Source organism: Thalassophryne amazonica, chromosome 8 (assembly GCF_902500255.1).
Source record: "Thalassophryne amazonica chromosome 8, fThaAma1.1, whole genome shotgun sequence".
NCBI lineage: Eukaryota > Metazoa > Chordata > Actinopteri > Batrachoidiformes > Batrachoididae > Thalassophryne > Thalassophryne amazonica.
This window is the reverse complement of record NC_047110.1, coordinates 112867863-112884319: the sequence shown is the minus strand read 5'-3', so window position 1 is coordinate 112884319 and position 16457 is coordinate 112867863. Positions and strand designations below refer to the sequence as shown.

Genomic DNA, 16457 nt, shown 5'->3' with positions numbered 1-16457 from the left:
AAATGTCTGTGCACCGACACTCCCCATCCAACCTGATGGAGCTTGAGAGGTGCTGCAAAGAGGAATGGACCAAACTGCCCAAAGATAGGTGCACCAAGCTTGTAGCATCATGTTCAAGAAGACTTGAGGCTGGAATTGCTGCTAAAGGTGCATCAACAAAGTATTGAACAAAGGCTGTGAATACTTATGTACATGTGATTCCTTAGTTTTTTAATAAACCTGCAAAAAAAACAAAAAAAAAAACTTTTCCCATTTTGTCATTATGGAGTGCTGTGAGCAGAAGTTTGAGGGAAAAAATTAATTTACTGTATTTTGGAATAAGGCTGTAACATAAAATGTGGGAGAAGTGAAGTGCTGTGAATACTTTCTGGATGTTGCTCTGAAATGTATGTGATGTTAGCATTAATGTAGAAAAGTACACCGAGTGTAAATGACCTTTGCCACGGGCACTGACGCAGCCTCAGACCACGACAGACCCTGGCTTTTGGACTTAATGTTGATAACTGTCTGGAGGGTCCTTTTTGACTTTAGTCTGGAGCACACAGCATCCATTTCTAACAACAAAGATCTGGAATACTGATTCTTCTGACCACAATACACATTTCCACTGTTATGGTCCAACCCAGATGACTCCAAGTCCAGAGGGGTCGACTCCACTTCTGGAAAAGGTTACCATAAGGCTCATTTTTTGCACAGTAAAGTTTTAAGTGGCATTTGTAAACCCAAGTCTATTGTAGTCCTTGACGAAGATTTCCCAAAGTAATCCCTTGCCCATGTGGTTATGTCGGCTATTGATGAATTACAGTTCTTAATGTAGTACCACCTGAAGCCCTTTACATACTCAAATTCCCCCAGAATTCTTGAGTTGTTTAATGATGTTACACACTGTAGAGCGGGGATGGGCAACTTGTTCCAGAAAGGGCCAAAAGGGTGCAGGTTTTCTTTGCAGCCACTGACTCCACCAGGTGATTTCACTGATTAATATCACTTTGAGCTGAGTGGCTGCAAAGAAAACCTGCACCCTCTTGGCCCTTTCTGGAACAAGTTGCCCATCCCTGCTGTAGAGGGAGAAATATGCAAAATCCTTCTTTTACAACTGTTTTTAAAAATTTCAAGACTTTTGTCTTGTATTTGTTGCCAAACAAGAGATCCTGTGGTAATATCCTCAGTGATGCTGTAAGTAATCATAAAGCAGCGAAGGCATTAATAAATACACAGTGGAATTTTTAGGTTTATTTAGCACTTTGCTGTAATTTGAAGGAAAAAAAAAAAATGTGAGCAGTGCCCTCAGAGGCGTCACTGCTAATTAGGTTTTTAATAAGGTTATATGTAAGTGAATATGTCCTTAAATTTTTGGAGAATCTGTATTGTGAAAACAAAATCTCCCCAATAAACAAAAACAGTCATGTTCAGGGGGGACTGAAGGCACTTCAAGTCACATTACATTTTTCGGCCTTGATGTTTTTGAAGGTTTGACCTCAGTGACCTCTGTCAGCTAAACCTCAATTTCCTCCTTCACATAAACGCCTTCTCTCAGAGTTGTTTCAGCAAACAGCAGAGGCGCTCAATTTAATCCTGCTGCTCCGTTTACGGGATCACATTGCAACCCGACTCTGGAAGATGACCAGCCCAAACACCGGCTTCATCCTGGACTTCATTTGGACTTTACATCTCCTCACTTTTTTGGACTTTACATCTCCTCACGTTTCTGCGTCTGAGGGTCAGAGCGCTGTGACCTCACACGGTGCTGCAGCAGTGAGTTTAAACACAAAGCTCCATCTGTTTGGTAGTACAACCAGCTGCAGTACAAAATTCTGACAGTAGGTGGTGCAAACTCCCCATCAGGATGGTAACAATCAAAGATCACAGGAAAAAACAAAACACCACAAGTCATTTCTGATACTTTATTATCTTAATATAATTGGATAATCACATTCACAGTTTCATCACGCCCTGCTCCACAGAGTCCTACAGTCCTACAGATCAGGTCCACAGAGTCCTACAGACCTGGTCCACAAAGTCCTACAGATCTGATCCACATCTCAAATCTGTGGCTTCAAGAAGATATTTGTTTTCTTTATGTCATGTGACATTTTCCTTCAACACCTCAGAGTTTCTTAAGTTTTCCATCATCACTGAAGCACAAGCTTCCTTCACAGAAAAGGCACTTTCTTCATTTTTCTAAATAGTTGTGCACTCGCTGCTGACAACCTCTACCAGCAGGTGGCGCTGATCCAGGTCCTGAGGTCCGTTTCACCAAATCTGCAACATGCAATCTCTTCACATTCGTGATCGCCTATTTTCAAATATGAGGTCGAGTGACAAACAGAGACTGGAGCAGCTAACGGAGCACTCAAAAATAATCACAGAGGAAGCTAATCTTTTTTTTTTTTTAAATGTACCAGCTTCACGTGACTGAGCTGTGTGCGCCGGATAGCGCTTCATTATCAGTGCCACCTGGCGTACGGCAACCAAAAACATCCAATAATGAAGCGAACCAGATTAAATAACATGTCCAAAAGAAATTCTGAACACGTACAAACAAATGTGTTTTTATAAGGTGAAAAGCTGAGTTTTGGTCACGTTAAATTAGCAAGTTAATTACGGTGCTATGGGTATGCTAACAAAAATAACCAATGGTAAACTGGTTTAAACGGCCATTTCTTGGATTTTGGGCCAAACAAATCCTCAGTTTGACAGCGTTTATAAATGTTCTAAATAAATTGATCGATTGTAATCATTACTGATTGTTTTATTTGCAGGAACAAAAGCTCTTGGTTAAAGTTTGTCTGTGTAGTTTTAATGAATGGCAAGCGTCATTACCTCCATGAAAGGTGAACGTTACGCTAGCATTCTGAGCATCATTTTGTGAAACGGACCATGGACTCGTCATCAGAACACAAACATATCAATCCGACAAAAGTGAGGATGGTAACAGACGTTCTAAGCTATGATTAGCAGCTAATGTGACAACTTTGGAACGGCAGTGTTGACATGCACATGGACATGTCCAAAGTTTCGCTAAAATGGACAAATTCACAAAATGTGCTCGATGTTGAATTCTGGAATGTTGTTGTTTATTTCATGCACATTTAAACACGCCTGCACACAGATTTCCCCTTAAGTTATGCACAATTTATCTTAATTTTGTCAACAAAAACTTGGCTCACTGGTGTTTTATTTAAAAATAAAAGCAGAAAAAGTTTGTTTTAATGTAAAAATCTACAAAACAATGTTTAAAAGTTATCTTTTGTGTATAAGTGTTTTAAAACCAGACCAGATAATAAATTTGATATTCGTGTGTCTTAAAACCATTTTAAATGGTTTTAAAAATGTTTGAACATCTATAGTGGAACAGCGGATTAAAGTGCTAAATCAATAAATGATCTGATTTTAAATTAAAAACACCAAAGAATATAATTTAAACTTTTTTTAAAAAAACATCCCTAAACTGGGTTTTAACCAGCTTCAAACTAATCAGTTTAAAATGGTTACAATTGTTCAATTCCTTTTTTAAATATTACGTGGAGATTTAGATATTTTCTTTAATTATCTCTTTGAAATCTGAAACATTTCTGTCAAAATGATCAATAATTAATCATTAGTTGCAGACTTACATGTTTAATATTACAAATTTTTAATCAAATTAAACCGTGTGCACATCAACACCAACTTAATCCAACACTTTGAACGGTCTATCTCGTCTGTGTTACAATTTAAAAGTACAAGAATAAGAAAAATACTCTTCAGATTTATACTTATTATAAAATCTTCTCTTACATAAAAACTTCACCCAGGAAGTCAAAATCTGCCTCCTCTTGCATTTACAGTATATTACATAAAAAAGAAATAATAATCAGCTCAGGTTTCAAATATCCGATGAGGAACATTTCATTTCGTCTTTTTTTTTCCTGCCGTCTGGTTTTCTAGTTTGTTAAGAAACCGTTAAGTTCTGAATGCTGCGGATGAAATCGACTCTGCTCGGTGCATCGACGACTTTACTCAGAAGAAAACTGGACGTCACTTAGCTGTGAAGGACTAAACAGGAACCTTCTGTTCTGCTAATCTTTTACCCAAATATGTTCCGTCTCAGCTGTGTGGAGACCTGGAAATGTGACGCTCCACCTTCCAGACCTCAGCAGCTTCGCGGAGAACAGAAAAAACAAGAGCACAGCAAAGCAACCAAAGAATGAAGATCTGTGTCAGCATCCTGGACCCAAAGATCTGTGTCTGGATCCTAATTGGGCCAGAAGAACCTGTGCAACCAGCCTTTTGGTCTTTGGTCAAAAACAGACTTTTTGGTTTCCCGCCATTTGTATCAGACACACTTCCACTAACAACGAGCTTAACTAATGATGATCTCCAGTCGAGCCATTCTCCCATATGAACTCTGGGCGTTGAACAGAGTATGGGTCTGGACATTGACTGCTTGGACACGTCAGCGATGTTCTTGTTCATGGGGTGGGGACGATCTAGACCAGTGGTGTCCAAACTATTCCAGAAAGGGCCGAGAGGGTGCAGGTTTTCTTTGTAGCCAGTGACTTCAGCAGGTGATTTCACTGATGAACTCATCCCACCTGTTCAAAATGATGTTAATCAGTGAAATCACCTGCTGAAGTCACTGGCTACAAAGAAAACCTGCACCCTCTCGGCCCTTTCTGGAATAGTTTGGACACCAGTGATCTAGACTTTGCACATGTTGTTACTCTGTTGTGAATTGACCGTGTACATATAAAATTAAATTGAACTGATGTTACCTTAAATATCGGGTCCGGGTGTCGACTCCCTGGACACCGTGGCTGATGTGCTTGTTAAAAAAAAAAAATTTCTACTCCATGATGGAAGTGATGACTTGCTATATAAAAGCATCAATGATTCATACAAATTTGCAAACAGGAGAAAGTTAACATCCAGGTAACAATTTCATGGTTACAAACCATTTGTTTTTTTCATGTTAAACTTTTATTATTGCACAATTAGTGCGACTGGAGGAGCTCTGATTGTGACAGGTATTGCACCGTGATAGGTACCGCGATAGGTATCATATCGCAATAGGCATCGCGATAGGTATCGTATCGTGACAGGCAATGTGATAAGTATTGTATCGTGTTAGGTATCGTACCATGATGGGCAACGCGATAAGTATTGTATCGTGTTAGGTATCGCAGCGTGATAGGTATTATATCGCATTGTTTTTTTAAGATCCAAAACCTCAGTGTTTATTAAACTATTTTCTGACATTTAGATTTGAAGAGCAAAGTCCTAGCGCAGGTAATGGAAAGCTAAGCTTTGTTTTATTTGGAGTCCGTGTGTGCGGTAAATGACTTTTACTTCATATAACTGATCTTCACTTTTTCAGGTTGCTTTGACTGTGACATTTTAGATATGGATGTTGTGAATACAATCTGTGCAACAGGAACAACAAAAACAACAAAACCTTTTTTAACAACATGTCTCAGGGCAAAACAGACCTGAAGAAATCTGATAGCAGATAAGATGTAAATAACAGCAAAGAAATCGACGACCTCAGCGGTATGCTTGTTTGTTTTGTTTTTTAACTCCCAAAATGCACCCCTGCAGGTCAAACGTTACCAGAACCGTCACCACATGACTCTGACCTTATAGTCCATTTTAAAGACTGATTTAAAAAATGTAAATAGTGCTACTGAGTGTGCTACCTGTAGACATGTCTGCAGTTGTTACCATGGTTGCATTATCCGTTGTTATGGTTACACCGTTATGATATTGCCATCTTCTCGCATGCTCTCTTGACTGCTACTGGCTGTGTGGGCGGGGTTTCCGTTGTGATTGGACATCATGTTGCCGTCGCTCAGCAATGCTCCGACACTGCCGGGCATGGAGACGCTCTGTGGGAGGGGCCTAACGGCAGCCGAGTTGGGCAACCTGTTGCTCGGTGAGTCTGTGCTGATGTTGCTGCTGTTATTTAACCGCTGCTGGTCGTATTGCAGCAGGTCATTCTCAATAATCAGGTCGCCGTCGTCGTCTTTCTCATCGCTGTCACCCTCTGCCATGCTGTTACTATGGTGACAGCAGAAAAAAAAATTATTCATCTAAAAATGACTGGATTATTGAAGGAAAGAGTGTGTACACTTATGCAGTCTAATTTATGTTTGACATTTTTATTAAATTCACATCAACTCAACCTTTATTTATAGAGCACATTTAAAACTGAGGTTGACCAAAGTGCTGCACACATTAAAACAGCATACTCAAACTACAGCAATTACAAGAAATACTACTAGAATCCATAACACAATGCTATAAATAGAATTGAATAAATTCAATAAAATAGAATTAAAATTAAAATTGAAATAAAATTGAAATAAAATTTTGCCAGAATCCAACTTAAACTTGATTAAAACCCAGAGAGAAGAGGTGAGTCTTTGGGGAAGATTTAAAAACAGCAACTGATCCCACAGAGCAGCTGTGCCAGGGCAGGTTGTTCCAGAGCCTATAGGGGGCGCTGCCACAAAGGCTCTGTCACCTTTAGTTTTTAGCCTCATTTTTGGGGTGACCAGTAGCAATTGATTCGCGGATCTCAATGCTCTGGCAGGGGCGTAGACATGAAGGAGCTATAAAATCTATTCTAAAAGCAACTGGGAGCCAGTGCAGTGAAGCTAGGACAGGAGTTATGTGGTCACGCTTACGTTTGCCAGTAAGGAGACGAGCAGTTGCCTTTTGTACCAGCTGCAGGCGGTGCAGCAGCGCCTGATCCAGGCCAAAATACAGCCAGTTACAGTGATCCAGTCTTGTGTTTATAAAAACATGGATTACAGTCTTGAGGTCTTTGCGTAACAGGTACCCCTTCACTCTTGACGAAATCCTTAAATTAAATAAGTTGTTTTTCACAACTGAACTAACTTGGTGATCAATTTTCAGCATGTCATCAAATTTTACACCAGGATTTTTCACTGATGACCAGATGTTTGGTGTAAGAGGGCCCACAAAGCCAGCAGGAAAATCAGATGGACCACTTCCAAACATCATCATTTCAGTCTTGTTTTCATTTAAATTTAAAAAATTTACAGTCAACCAGGACTTAACATAGTTTAAACAGTCAAGCAATGACTGTACAGAGTCACTGGATTTTGGTGTTAAAGGCAGATAAATCTGAACATCATCGGCATAACAATGAAGAAAGATTACATTTTCTAAAAATTGACCCCAATGGCAACATCATGTTTTACAGATTTGTTTTAAATCCATTTTTTTTGTTGTTGTTGTTAACATCACGGAGCCTGATTTGTTTTTGTTTGTTTTTTTAATTAAATAACATTCCAAATTTTTCTGAACACTCCCTAAACATTTGCATACTGGTGTATAAGACTGATTATAAATAATTCACACTCACTCATCTTCAACACTGCTTATCCGGGGCCGGGTCGCAGGCTAATAATTCACTTGGACTAAATTATTTTAGATTTGATCATTAGGAATGAATATGATCATACACTCTGCTGCATGACACTTCTACATGCTGTCAATCACTTTTGCTCACTGGTGTGTTGGAGTGAGCTTCCCAGGGGACAGATTGAATTTTTGGCAAATAGGTTTGTTTGTATTTATTTATTTTTAAATGCAGATAAAGTCTGAGAGACAAATTGGGACATCGGGTGTTAAAATAAATCCGTCCATCTGGCAATGATATTTACAAAATAACTGCAATTTTCAATTCAATTAAAGTCCTTCATGGAAAAAAAAAAACCATGACATTTAACCAAACAATGTTGATGCTCCACTGGACTGAAGTGATACAACACTACCTGGCAGTGATAGGGTTGTTCTGGGAGGCAGGACTCGGTGAGTCATGTGATAGGAGTAAGCCCATCGAGCCAGCTGATCCCACAGAGCCTGTGTTTCCCATCGAGGTCTTACTCCCACGATGCATGACGTTATTCCTCTGGTTCGCCGGTTTGACCGTCACAATGAGGTTGTGGCTGTTGGCAACCATCATGTCCGTCACCTGAAACAAAATATTATTTTAGCACTTTAATAATAGAAAACAGGGACATCAAACATTCAGATCCCAGACAAAGGAACTCAGCCAGTGAGATTATGCTACAGACATTTTTATTGGTCAACACAGTTAGGTGACATTGCGGCAGAAAACTGGTCAAAATCTGATTCATCTCATCCAGGACCACAAAATACCATTTCAGATCATATCATGGTTCGTGGTTCCCATAAGCGGTGTCGCAGACCGAACGATCCGCCACTAAAGTGAAGGCAGGGTGGACCAATTTTTAGGGGGAACTGTTTGGTCGGCGATGCTGGTCATCAGGGACCCCTGACTCTGCACATTTTCAACCTCTCCCTGATCTGCCAAAAGCTGATTAGCTCATTCAGGTGTATTCAGCCAATCAAGTGCTAACAGACCCTGATCAGCAGTCGCAATGCCCCAATGCTCAGCATTTGCATAAAATAGACTTTTCATCTACTTTGGCCCTGCCTTGCTGGCAGTGTAGTGACCACTTGTTTGTTGTCGCTGTAAAACGCCCACTCTGATTGAAAATTAGCAGCGGCTCTTCGCTCTGCCTCTGTCTCTTGTAGTTAATGTGGTCAAGGGGTGATGGGGTCCCAACCATGCTTGATAGCTTTTGTCAGCAATGCCCTTAGGCATTTGTAATGACACCACTTAAAAAAGCCTGAGGCTGTTAACATTGTTTTTTGGTAAAATAAATGTTTTCATATAAAAAACAAAAACAAAAAAAAAACACAGATACTGATATGTTTGTGAAAGGTTGATATATGCTGATGTTATCGGCCAACCGATATATTGGTGGGGCTCCAGTTCCTACAAGGAAAAACGATATGAAAATGACTGCAGCAGATGAATGTGTGTATGGATGATTATTAAGGACAACGACCAAGTTTGTCCTGGAAGTTACCTGATCTAACGATTTTCCCGCCACATCGATGCCGTTGACTTCAAGGATCTCATCATTAACTCCCAGCAGCCCTGTGCTCTCTGCCAGTCCACCACGCACCAGACGTGATATGAACACACCAGGTACCTGCAGCAGGAAGGAGGTAAGTAATATTAGGGGTGCTCGAGATTTTTTTTTTTTTAAATTAGACTTCTGATGAGAACCTGTTTTGTAGCTCACCTTCTCCACACCCTGCTGCGTCACGCGGACGCTAACACCATCACGGATGTAGAAGCCCAGGGGTTTCTTGGTACCGTGTTTGTGAAGACGTACACGTCGGTGTGTTTCAGGCAGGATGTCCACATCGATAATGGATGAGATCTGTCGAAAGTTCTGAGGTAAGCCGATCATAAGTCCTGGTTTGTTCTTGGAGTGGGTGCCGCCTGAGCTGGTGGGGCGCAGCCCAGTTAAGCCAAGCCCCTTTTTACGCCTCTGGAGGGAGTTGGTTTGAAAGACGACAGGTTCATCCTCTTGATGGGGAGACAGAGAGAAATGAAAGGACAAATAACAGTCGTTAAGGTCTTTGATCAACAAGGAATCTGTGATGCAAATTTAACAGTTTATGCCTCTTCATCCATACCTGCTGCGGGAAACATATGAGTTCCAGTTATTTATTAAGCGTAAACTGAATTTCAAGGTTAAAAATCATGATAGCTAGCCGAGCTAAGTTGCTTGACTAACCGTGGCAACCGAGGCTTGCGAGCTTTGAATGTAGTTTGTTCACTTACCAATTAAGTTTGTAATTATCTGAAAGGGTTTCATATGCTGATGCCATATTTCAGTAGAAACAAAAGAGTTTTGAATTTAGATAAATAAATGTATCAGTGGCGCAACAGAAAATTAAATCTGACGTCTCCACGTTACCATTCCACCAAAACACAAATACGAACTCTCACTCATCACAAACCGCTTACTCCAATTAGGTAACCTGCATTGTCTTTGGATGTGGGAGGAAGCCGGAGCACCTAGAGAGAACCCAGACAAACACAGGGAGAACACGCAAACTCCACACAGAAAGGCCACAGGTGGGAATCAATCCCATGACCTTCTTGTTGTGAGGTAACAGTGCTAACCACTAAGTCACTGTGCTGCCCACAAATTGAATGAATTTTGTTTTGTAATTATTAAACTACAGAACAACCGGATATGAAGTTGCAAACCTCATTTAAAGATAAATACATATTTTTGTTGGTCCACAACACACACACACACACACACACAAATTATAAGGAAGTGCTTTGAAAGGATAGTCATGACCCACACAGGGGTAGAGAAATCCACTGGTCCGAGGTCACAGAGCAGTTATTTTTGCTCTGTGTCTAGTAGATATATTCCCCTCAGTTAAAAATCTTGTAGGTCTTGTGATTAAAAGTGTTCACAAGTTTGATTTTTTTTTTTCAAAACTTGCACCTTAAATAACAGCCATTCGTAGATTACAACAGAGTTTTGGATAGCGAGTAATCCAGCCTTGAATTGGACAATCAATTTTCCAAAAACACAGTTGAAAAAGCTGTGGATGGTTTGCTGAAATCTGTCTACAACACAGAGTTTTTCAAACGCGCTGCCTGTGTGTGCGGAGCAGCTCTGCTCACACACACAGGCAGAGAATGCGAGGGGGCTGAACGCAGCAGCGTTTCAATGCACAGGTTCTCACATTAAGCAGGCGAAAACGCTGAACTTTAACAAGCTTTAATTTTTTTAAAAGTATTTATTTTAGATCTTGAGCTTAATGTAGTTGTTTTATGTTCAAGCACAAAACATGACTGAGGAGGAGAAAAAACAAAAACAAAAAAAAACAGGATGAATTCCATCATCACACTAAAACGTACTCCAGTCAGAATAAAAATAGAAGCTGCTAATTTATGTTATTTTTATGTTATTAGGCTGCAGCTATATGTTGTATTTATTTCAAAGTACGTTACCGTTTATTTTATTCTTATTTTCCAAAAAACATGGGGAGTCTAATCGGCCTGCTTTGTTCTGTTCAGTTTATATCAAAGTTTTCCTGCACATGTCCAGGTATTTTTTTTTCCTTCTTTCTAAGAGTTTGGTGTTTACATTCATTCTACAAAGTTTTAAAAAAACATAAAATGTTAACACTTTTCTTTATAGCAGTTCTGTAATTTCAGAAATGCAAGAGAAAACAACCACAAATTAGAAAAAGTTGGGAATGAATGTAAAATGAAGATAAAATACAAATCTTGCACTATTCCCAGTTTCTCCAATCACATCCACAGAAGCCAAAAATTCTTCCAGAGTTGTGTCTTGGTGGCTTCCCTCACTTGTCTTCTTCCAGCATGGACAATTAGTTTTTGAGAACTGTGTACGTGAAACAGATTTACCATAAAGTACCACACTGTTTGTATTTCTGAATGACTGATGTAAATAACGTCTAAGAAATATTCAATGACTTGGAAATGTTCATGTTTTCATCCAATGTTCATGTTTTTCTCAAGAAAACTGGCTGTAAAAATGATTCATTCATTCTTACATTTAGAATAAACTGCCCTGTCCCAACTTTTTCTTTTTTTTTTGGAAAATGCTGCAGGCCTTAAACATGAATTATGTTGGTTTCATACAGTCTGCCGTAAATAGAAGTCAAAGAAAATGTCAGGATCTTTACCTGAATGCAGACAAGACCAAAGACATGGTTATTTGCCCTATTGAGATATCCCATAATCCTGTGCGCACCAGACAGTCAGTGCAGCTTAAGCAACCAGAGAAACCACATGACGACAACTGCAAATGAACATTATACTACCAAAATGTAATTTTTTATGCTTTTCATCATATTAATAACAGACTGCTGCATGAGACCCTGAAAACCTGCAAAACAAATATTCCTAATAATCTTTGTGCTACGTTTAACCTGCTTTGAATTTAATAAATGCAAACTGAATTTCAGACATTTTATACTCTGGAACAAACTAGACAAACAGTGCTGTAAAGGACAATAAGCAGGATGTTAAAGAGTAAACTTCACTTTCCCCCAGAACGACATGAACAGGAAACGATCACAGCGATTCCTGTTGACAATAAAAGAGAAACAACCTGAACTTCTCACAGGTTTACATAAAATAAACAATAACAATGTCTAAAAACCAAGATAATATTAGGGATGTCCCGATCAGGTTTTTTGTCCCCAAACCGATTCCGAGTCATCTGATTTTGAGTATCTGCCGATACCGAGTCCCGATCTGATACTTTAAAAAACTGAATGAACAATGAACAAATGCTAAATATATAATATTTTCATTTTAATCACCTTATTTTATTATTTATCACTTAAACAGTGCACTTCTCCTTGAGGTAGCTTAAACAATCAAGTAATAATCTACCAGACTTAAAAAAAATGTACAAATTTCCATGATATTTTATTTGTCTAAAAATAAATGTCCAAGGTTCCTTATGTTAAACAAGAAATTATCTAATCTGAAATAACAGGTGGTTTTAATTTACAGATGAAAGGTTTCTAAAGAACCATTTATTGATTTAGCTATTTTAATTAAGTGTTCTAAACTTTTTTTAAACAGTAATCAGAAATCGTGAGGTAATAAACAACAACTTCTTCAGAAAACTGCTCTATAAATAAGCAGTCCTGTGACACGTTTCTGTTTTGTACAGATCAGTGGTTTCTGCCACTAGTCTTCTGTGTTTTGGCCCGATGCATGATGCGTCATTCCTATTGGACAGCGCGAAGTTACGTCACAGCTCAGAGCATCGAAAGTTGGACTGGGTTGAACATGTTTTTTCTTTTGTTCAATAAAAAAAAAAAGATTGGGTTGAACTTTGACAGTGTCAGCCTGCCGACAAGCGGCAATGCGCGCTCCCATCAGAAGTGGCTCTTTAGCTCGGCTTTTGACGCAACACTTATGATGCCTCTAAAAAGCAATGTTTCTCATTAAAAATAATGCTCTTTAGACCCATTCCTGACGCATCTGATGCGTAAAAGGCCCATTGATCTGCAATAATGAGCTTGAAATAGCACTGATCAAAATAATGAGGATAAGATCTATATCGGATTGCTGATCGGGATGCAATCAAGTCTGAAACCACGTGATCGGGCCCGATTTCCGATCATGTGATTGGATCGGGACATCCCTAGATAATATATTCATATTATATAATAACAGAATGAGAAATACACTACAACAGGCACAAAAATCTCAAATTAAAGAGCTGAAAATACAGAATAAAGGTGCGACTTATACAGGATGTCCCAAAAGAAAGTGCCATAAAATCATGTGACTAATTCTGCATTGGCTAATCTGAATAGTTTTTTTTCCCCAGATATCAATATATATGTGAGGAATTTCTTCTGATGTAGTTTGAGACTGATCCAATGAGGATGCTGCTTACTATCTAGCAAAAAGGGAAACTGGTGGAATTCTACTTTGAGACCAAGTCGATGGTACAAAACCAACGACAAAATCAAAGTCACTTTGCAGTTAGAAAAGCTCCAGACAGAAAGACGATATGGAGGATTGTAAAGACGTTTCAAACGGACAGAACTGCTCACAAAGGGAGATTTGGGCGAACCAGAGGAGCCGTGCACATACTTACTGAGCACATCTTGTGAACGCCAAAACTCTTAGAAACTGAGGTGAAATTAGAAATGAACACCAGGGATAAAATTCCCTGAGATATGCTTCAAGATGACATACGACAGATACCAGGATCTAAAAGTGGACTGATTTTCTATGGCTTTTTTGTGGCACTTTTTTGGGGAGGGGGGAGACACCCTGTACATGGGTTTCCCCTCTGCAGGAGACATTTTTTTAAACAGGTGCGACTTGTACTCCAGTGGAAAATGTGGTACACAAGCATAAATACTGTACATAAAACCTGATTTTATTTAAAATTTTTAGAAGAAACCTAAGACAAATGTTAATTTTAACGCCAGAGAAACATTTTGCATTAACAGTAGAAAGTGATGTCTGTGAAGCAAATTTTACTGTATATTTAAACTTATTTTTATTATATTTAAACTCTGTATTTTCCAGGGTATAAGTCACACCTTTAAAAAAATTGCAGCACCTCCCAAATTCACAAAAAAAAAAAAGAAAAAAAAAAGACTTATACTCTGGAAAATATGGTATTACACACTCAGCAGCTTTTCATTATTTCTGCAGGTTTTACGCACATTACCTTAAATTAATCGACAAGATTTTTGCACCTACTCAGATAAACAGCAGAAAATAAATGAATGAATTTACAGTTGATATGACCTGAGTGACGTTTGTGCTGCATAATATGAACGATGTGACATTGTCTAACATTTTGATGGTTCTAAGCGACACAGCAGACACATGGGTGTTGTTATTTGTATGATGGATGAACAGATCTTTTCTGAACAGAATTCCCACGACACAGTCTTTAGGGAATTAGATACACAGTGCAGATATTATTCCTTTTTTTTTTTTTTTAAGCAGGAGACACTGAATGTAAGATGTAAGATTTAGGTTACTTTCTTATACAACATACTTTGTTGTTTATTTGTTCTGGCCTTTGTATACAATTGTTCTGGAACAAGTTTTATCTCAGTGCAGTAAAAACACAGTAAAATCACCAGTGTTAAATTAACACTGACAGTGTACATACACTCTGTACGTACACTCTGAGCAGAGTAGGACCATATGTACACTGGTGATCTTACTGTGAAGCTGCAGAAAGAAAACTGGTTTCCCAAATTTCAAGCACTATAAATAAAGTTCTGAAGTTAAGTAACTCACATACTTGCAAAGGTTTATCTATACAACTTATGAAAAAAAGAATATTTTTCTGTTTTGGGAGGTTAGTGTCAGTAAAAATATTTCTGTGCGTCACATTTCATGCCTGGTTTCACAACAGGGAGTTTCTAAATATTTTTAATCTGGTAATTTCCTAATTCTACACTTCATTCCCACCATACTCCATCTTTCTTTGTTCTTTTTGGCATCACTCATTCTTTGCAGCTTCGTCTGAAATCCATCAGCACAAGTGATTCTTTTCTGTGAACATTCTAATATGATACAAACCCTCAATAACTACAAATAAATCACTCCAAAATTTACACCACATACCAGCCATTTAGACCATTTTAAAACAGCTCGACAACAAAAGTAAAGCAGTTTAAAAATAAACATTACATTTTTAAAAAATATAAACACATGGTATTGATCCCCCCCCCCCCAAAAAAAAACAAGCCATAATTAAATCTAAAACAGTCGCTCACTCACTGAAACATCGTCATCTTTCATTTTGTTATGTTTTGAGGTTGTGGAGGATTTCAGGTCAAGTCTGATGTACATCAAACACATAAATTTAATCTCAGACTATAATCCCATTGCAGTTATTGAGCACCAGATGAATCTGTGTGTGTGTGTCAGATACACACACGATTATTTTGAGCACTACACTGTGGCGTTATTTTATTGTAATGTCTGCTGGCCTGTGATGAAGAAACAAAGAATCACTACAAACATACTTCCAATTTCATTTTATTCCAGATGTGACATCTAATTTATTCACGCTATGATTTCTGACAGTTTTTAATAGAAGTACCGTATTTTCCGGACTATAAGTCGCACTTTTTTACATGTTTTGGCCGGGGGTGCGACCTATACTCCGGTGCGACTTATAAATTAAAAATATACCGGTAGGATCTCAATTAATTTACTGTAACAAAACAATTTTACGTGACAGAGTCGATCTATGTTTTAAAATGGCCACCGGAAAAGGAAATGCAATGCATCATGGGCACTGTAGTATGACGGCCGTCCTATAGGTCATGCTGGTCGCGATAACCAATCAGAGAACAGAACGTTGGACACGTATTCCTCACCTCACCCACAGCGTGTGAAGCTGACGAACACGGTGCATGCTGTTATTCTGGCATGGCGAACAAAACAGCTTCACCCTTGGATATCAGCGTGAGCGACGGCGGAGGATTAGCGTCTGCACTTGGAAGGAGCTGGCGTCGATGATTGTGAAAAGCGTTTGAAGCAGACGAACATGGTGTTTATTCTGGGACGGCTAACAAAACAGCTTCAACCCTTGGATATCAGTGTGAGCAAAGTTGACGCTGAGAGCTGCATGGGAGCACTGAGCGACGGCGGAGGATTAGCGTCTGCACTTGGAAGGAGCTGGAGCGACACCGCTGGGTGGTCATGAGCTGCGCAGGTAGGTGCTGCATGGTTCGGCTCGCAATGTGGTCCGCAAAATACAAACATATCCGTAGGTAAAATGCAGCTCACGAGAGGGCACTCGAGGCTTGTGTGACTGTTCCTGTGACTTCTTACTACCATAGAAAAATAAAAATTTCAACATTACTGATAAGTTAACAAGACAACGGAGAAGGCCCAACAAAAACGCCACCAAAAAGAAAATCATACTTTGCAGATTACAAGTTACGACTGGTGAAATATGCATCCGAAAACGGTAGCCATCACAATATTATCATCTGAACTTTTCATGTTAAGTTAACATACCTGTATGTCCATGGGACTTATAGTCCAGTGCAACTTATTT

General features: G+C 39.0%; 1 protein-coding gene across 1 annotated transcript in view; it reads right to left on the bottom strand.

Moving 5' to 3' along the window:
- Nucleotides 1-1890: 1890 nt before the first annotated feature.
- The window catches only part of pard6a (par-6 family cell polarity regulator alpha), a 45053-nt gene continuing 30486 nt past the window's right edge, over nucleotides 1891-16457 (bottom strand). The window contains exons 3-6 of the mRNA XM_034177284.1: nucleotides 9129-9418; nucleotides 8910-9035; nucleotides 7785-7984; nucleotides 1891-6039 (exon numbers count right to left, since the gene is read on the bottom strand). Of these exons, the coding sequence (XP_034033175.1) occupies nucleotides 5730-6039; nucleotides 7785-7984; nucleotides 8910-9035; nucleotides 9129-9418 (926 nt within the window). The 3' untranslated portion in view covers nucleotides 1891-5729. The remainder of the gene's footprint in view (nucleotides 6040-7784; nucleotides 7985-8909; nucleotides 9036-9128; nucleotides 9419-16457) is intronic.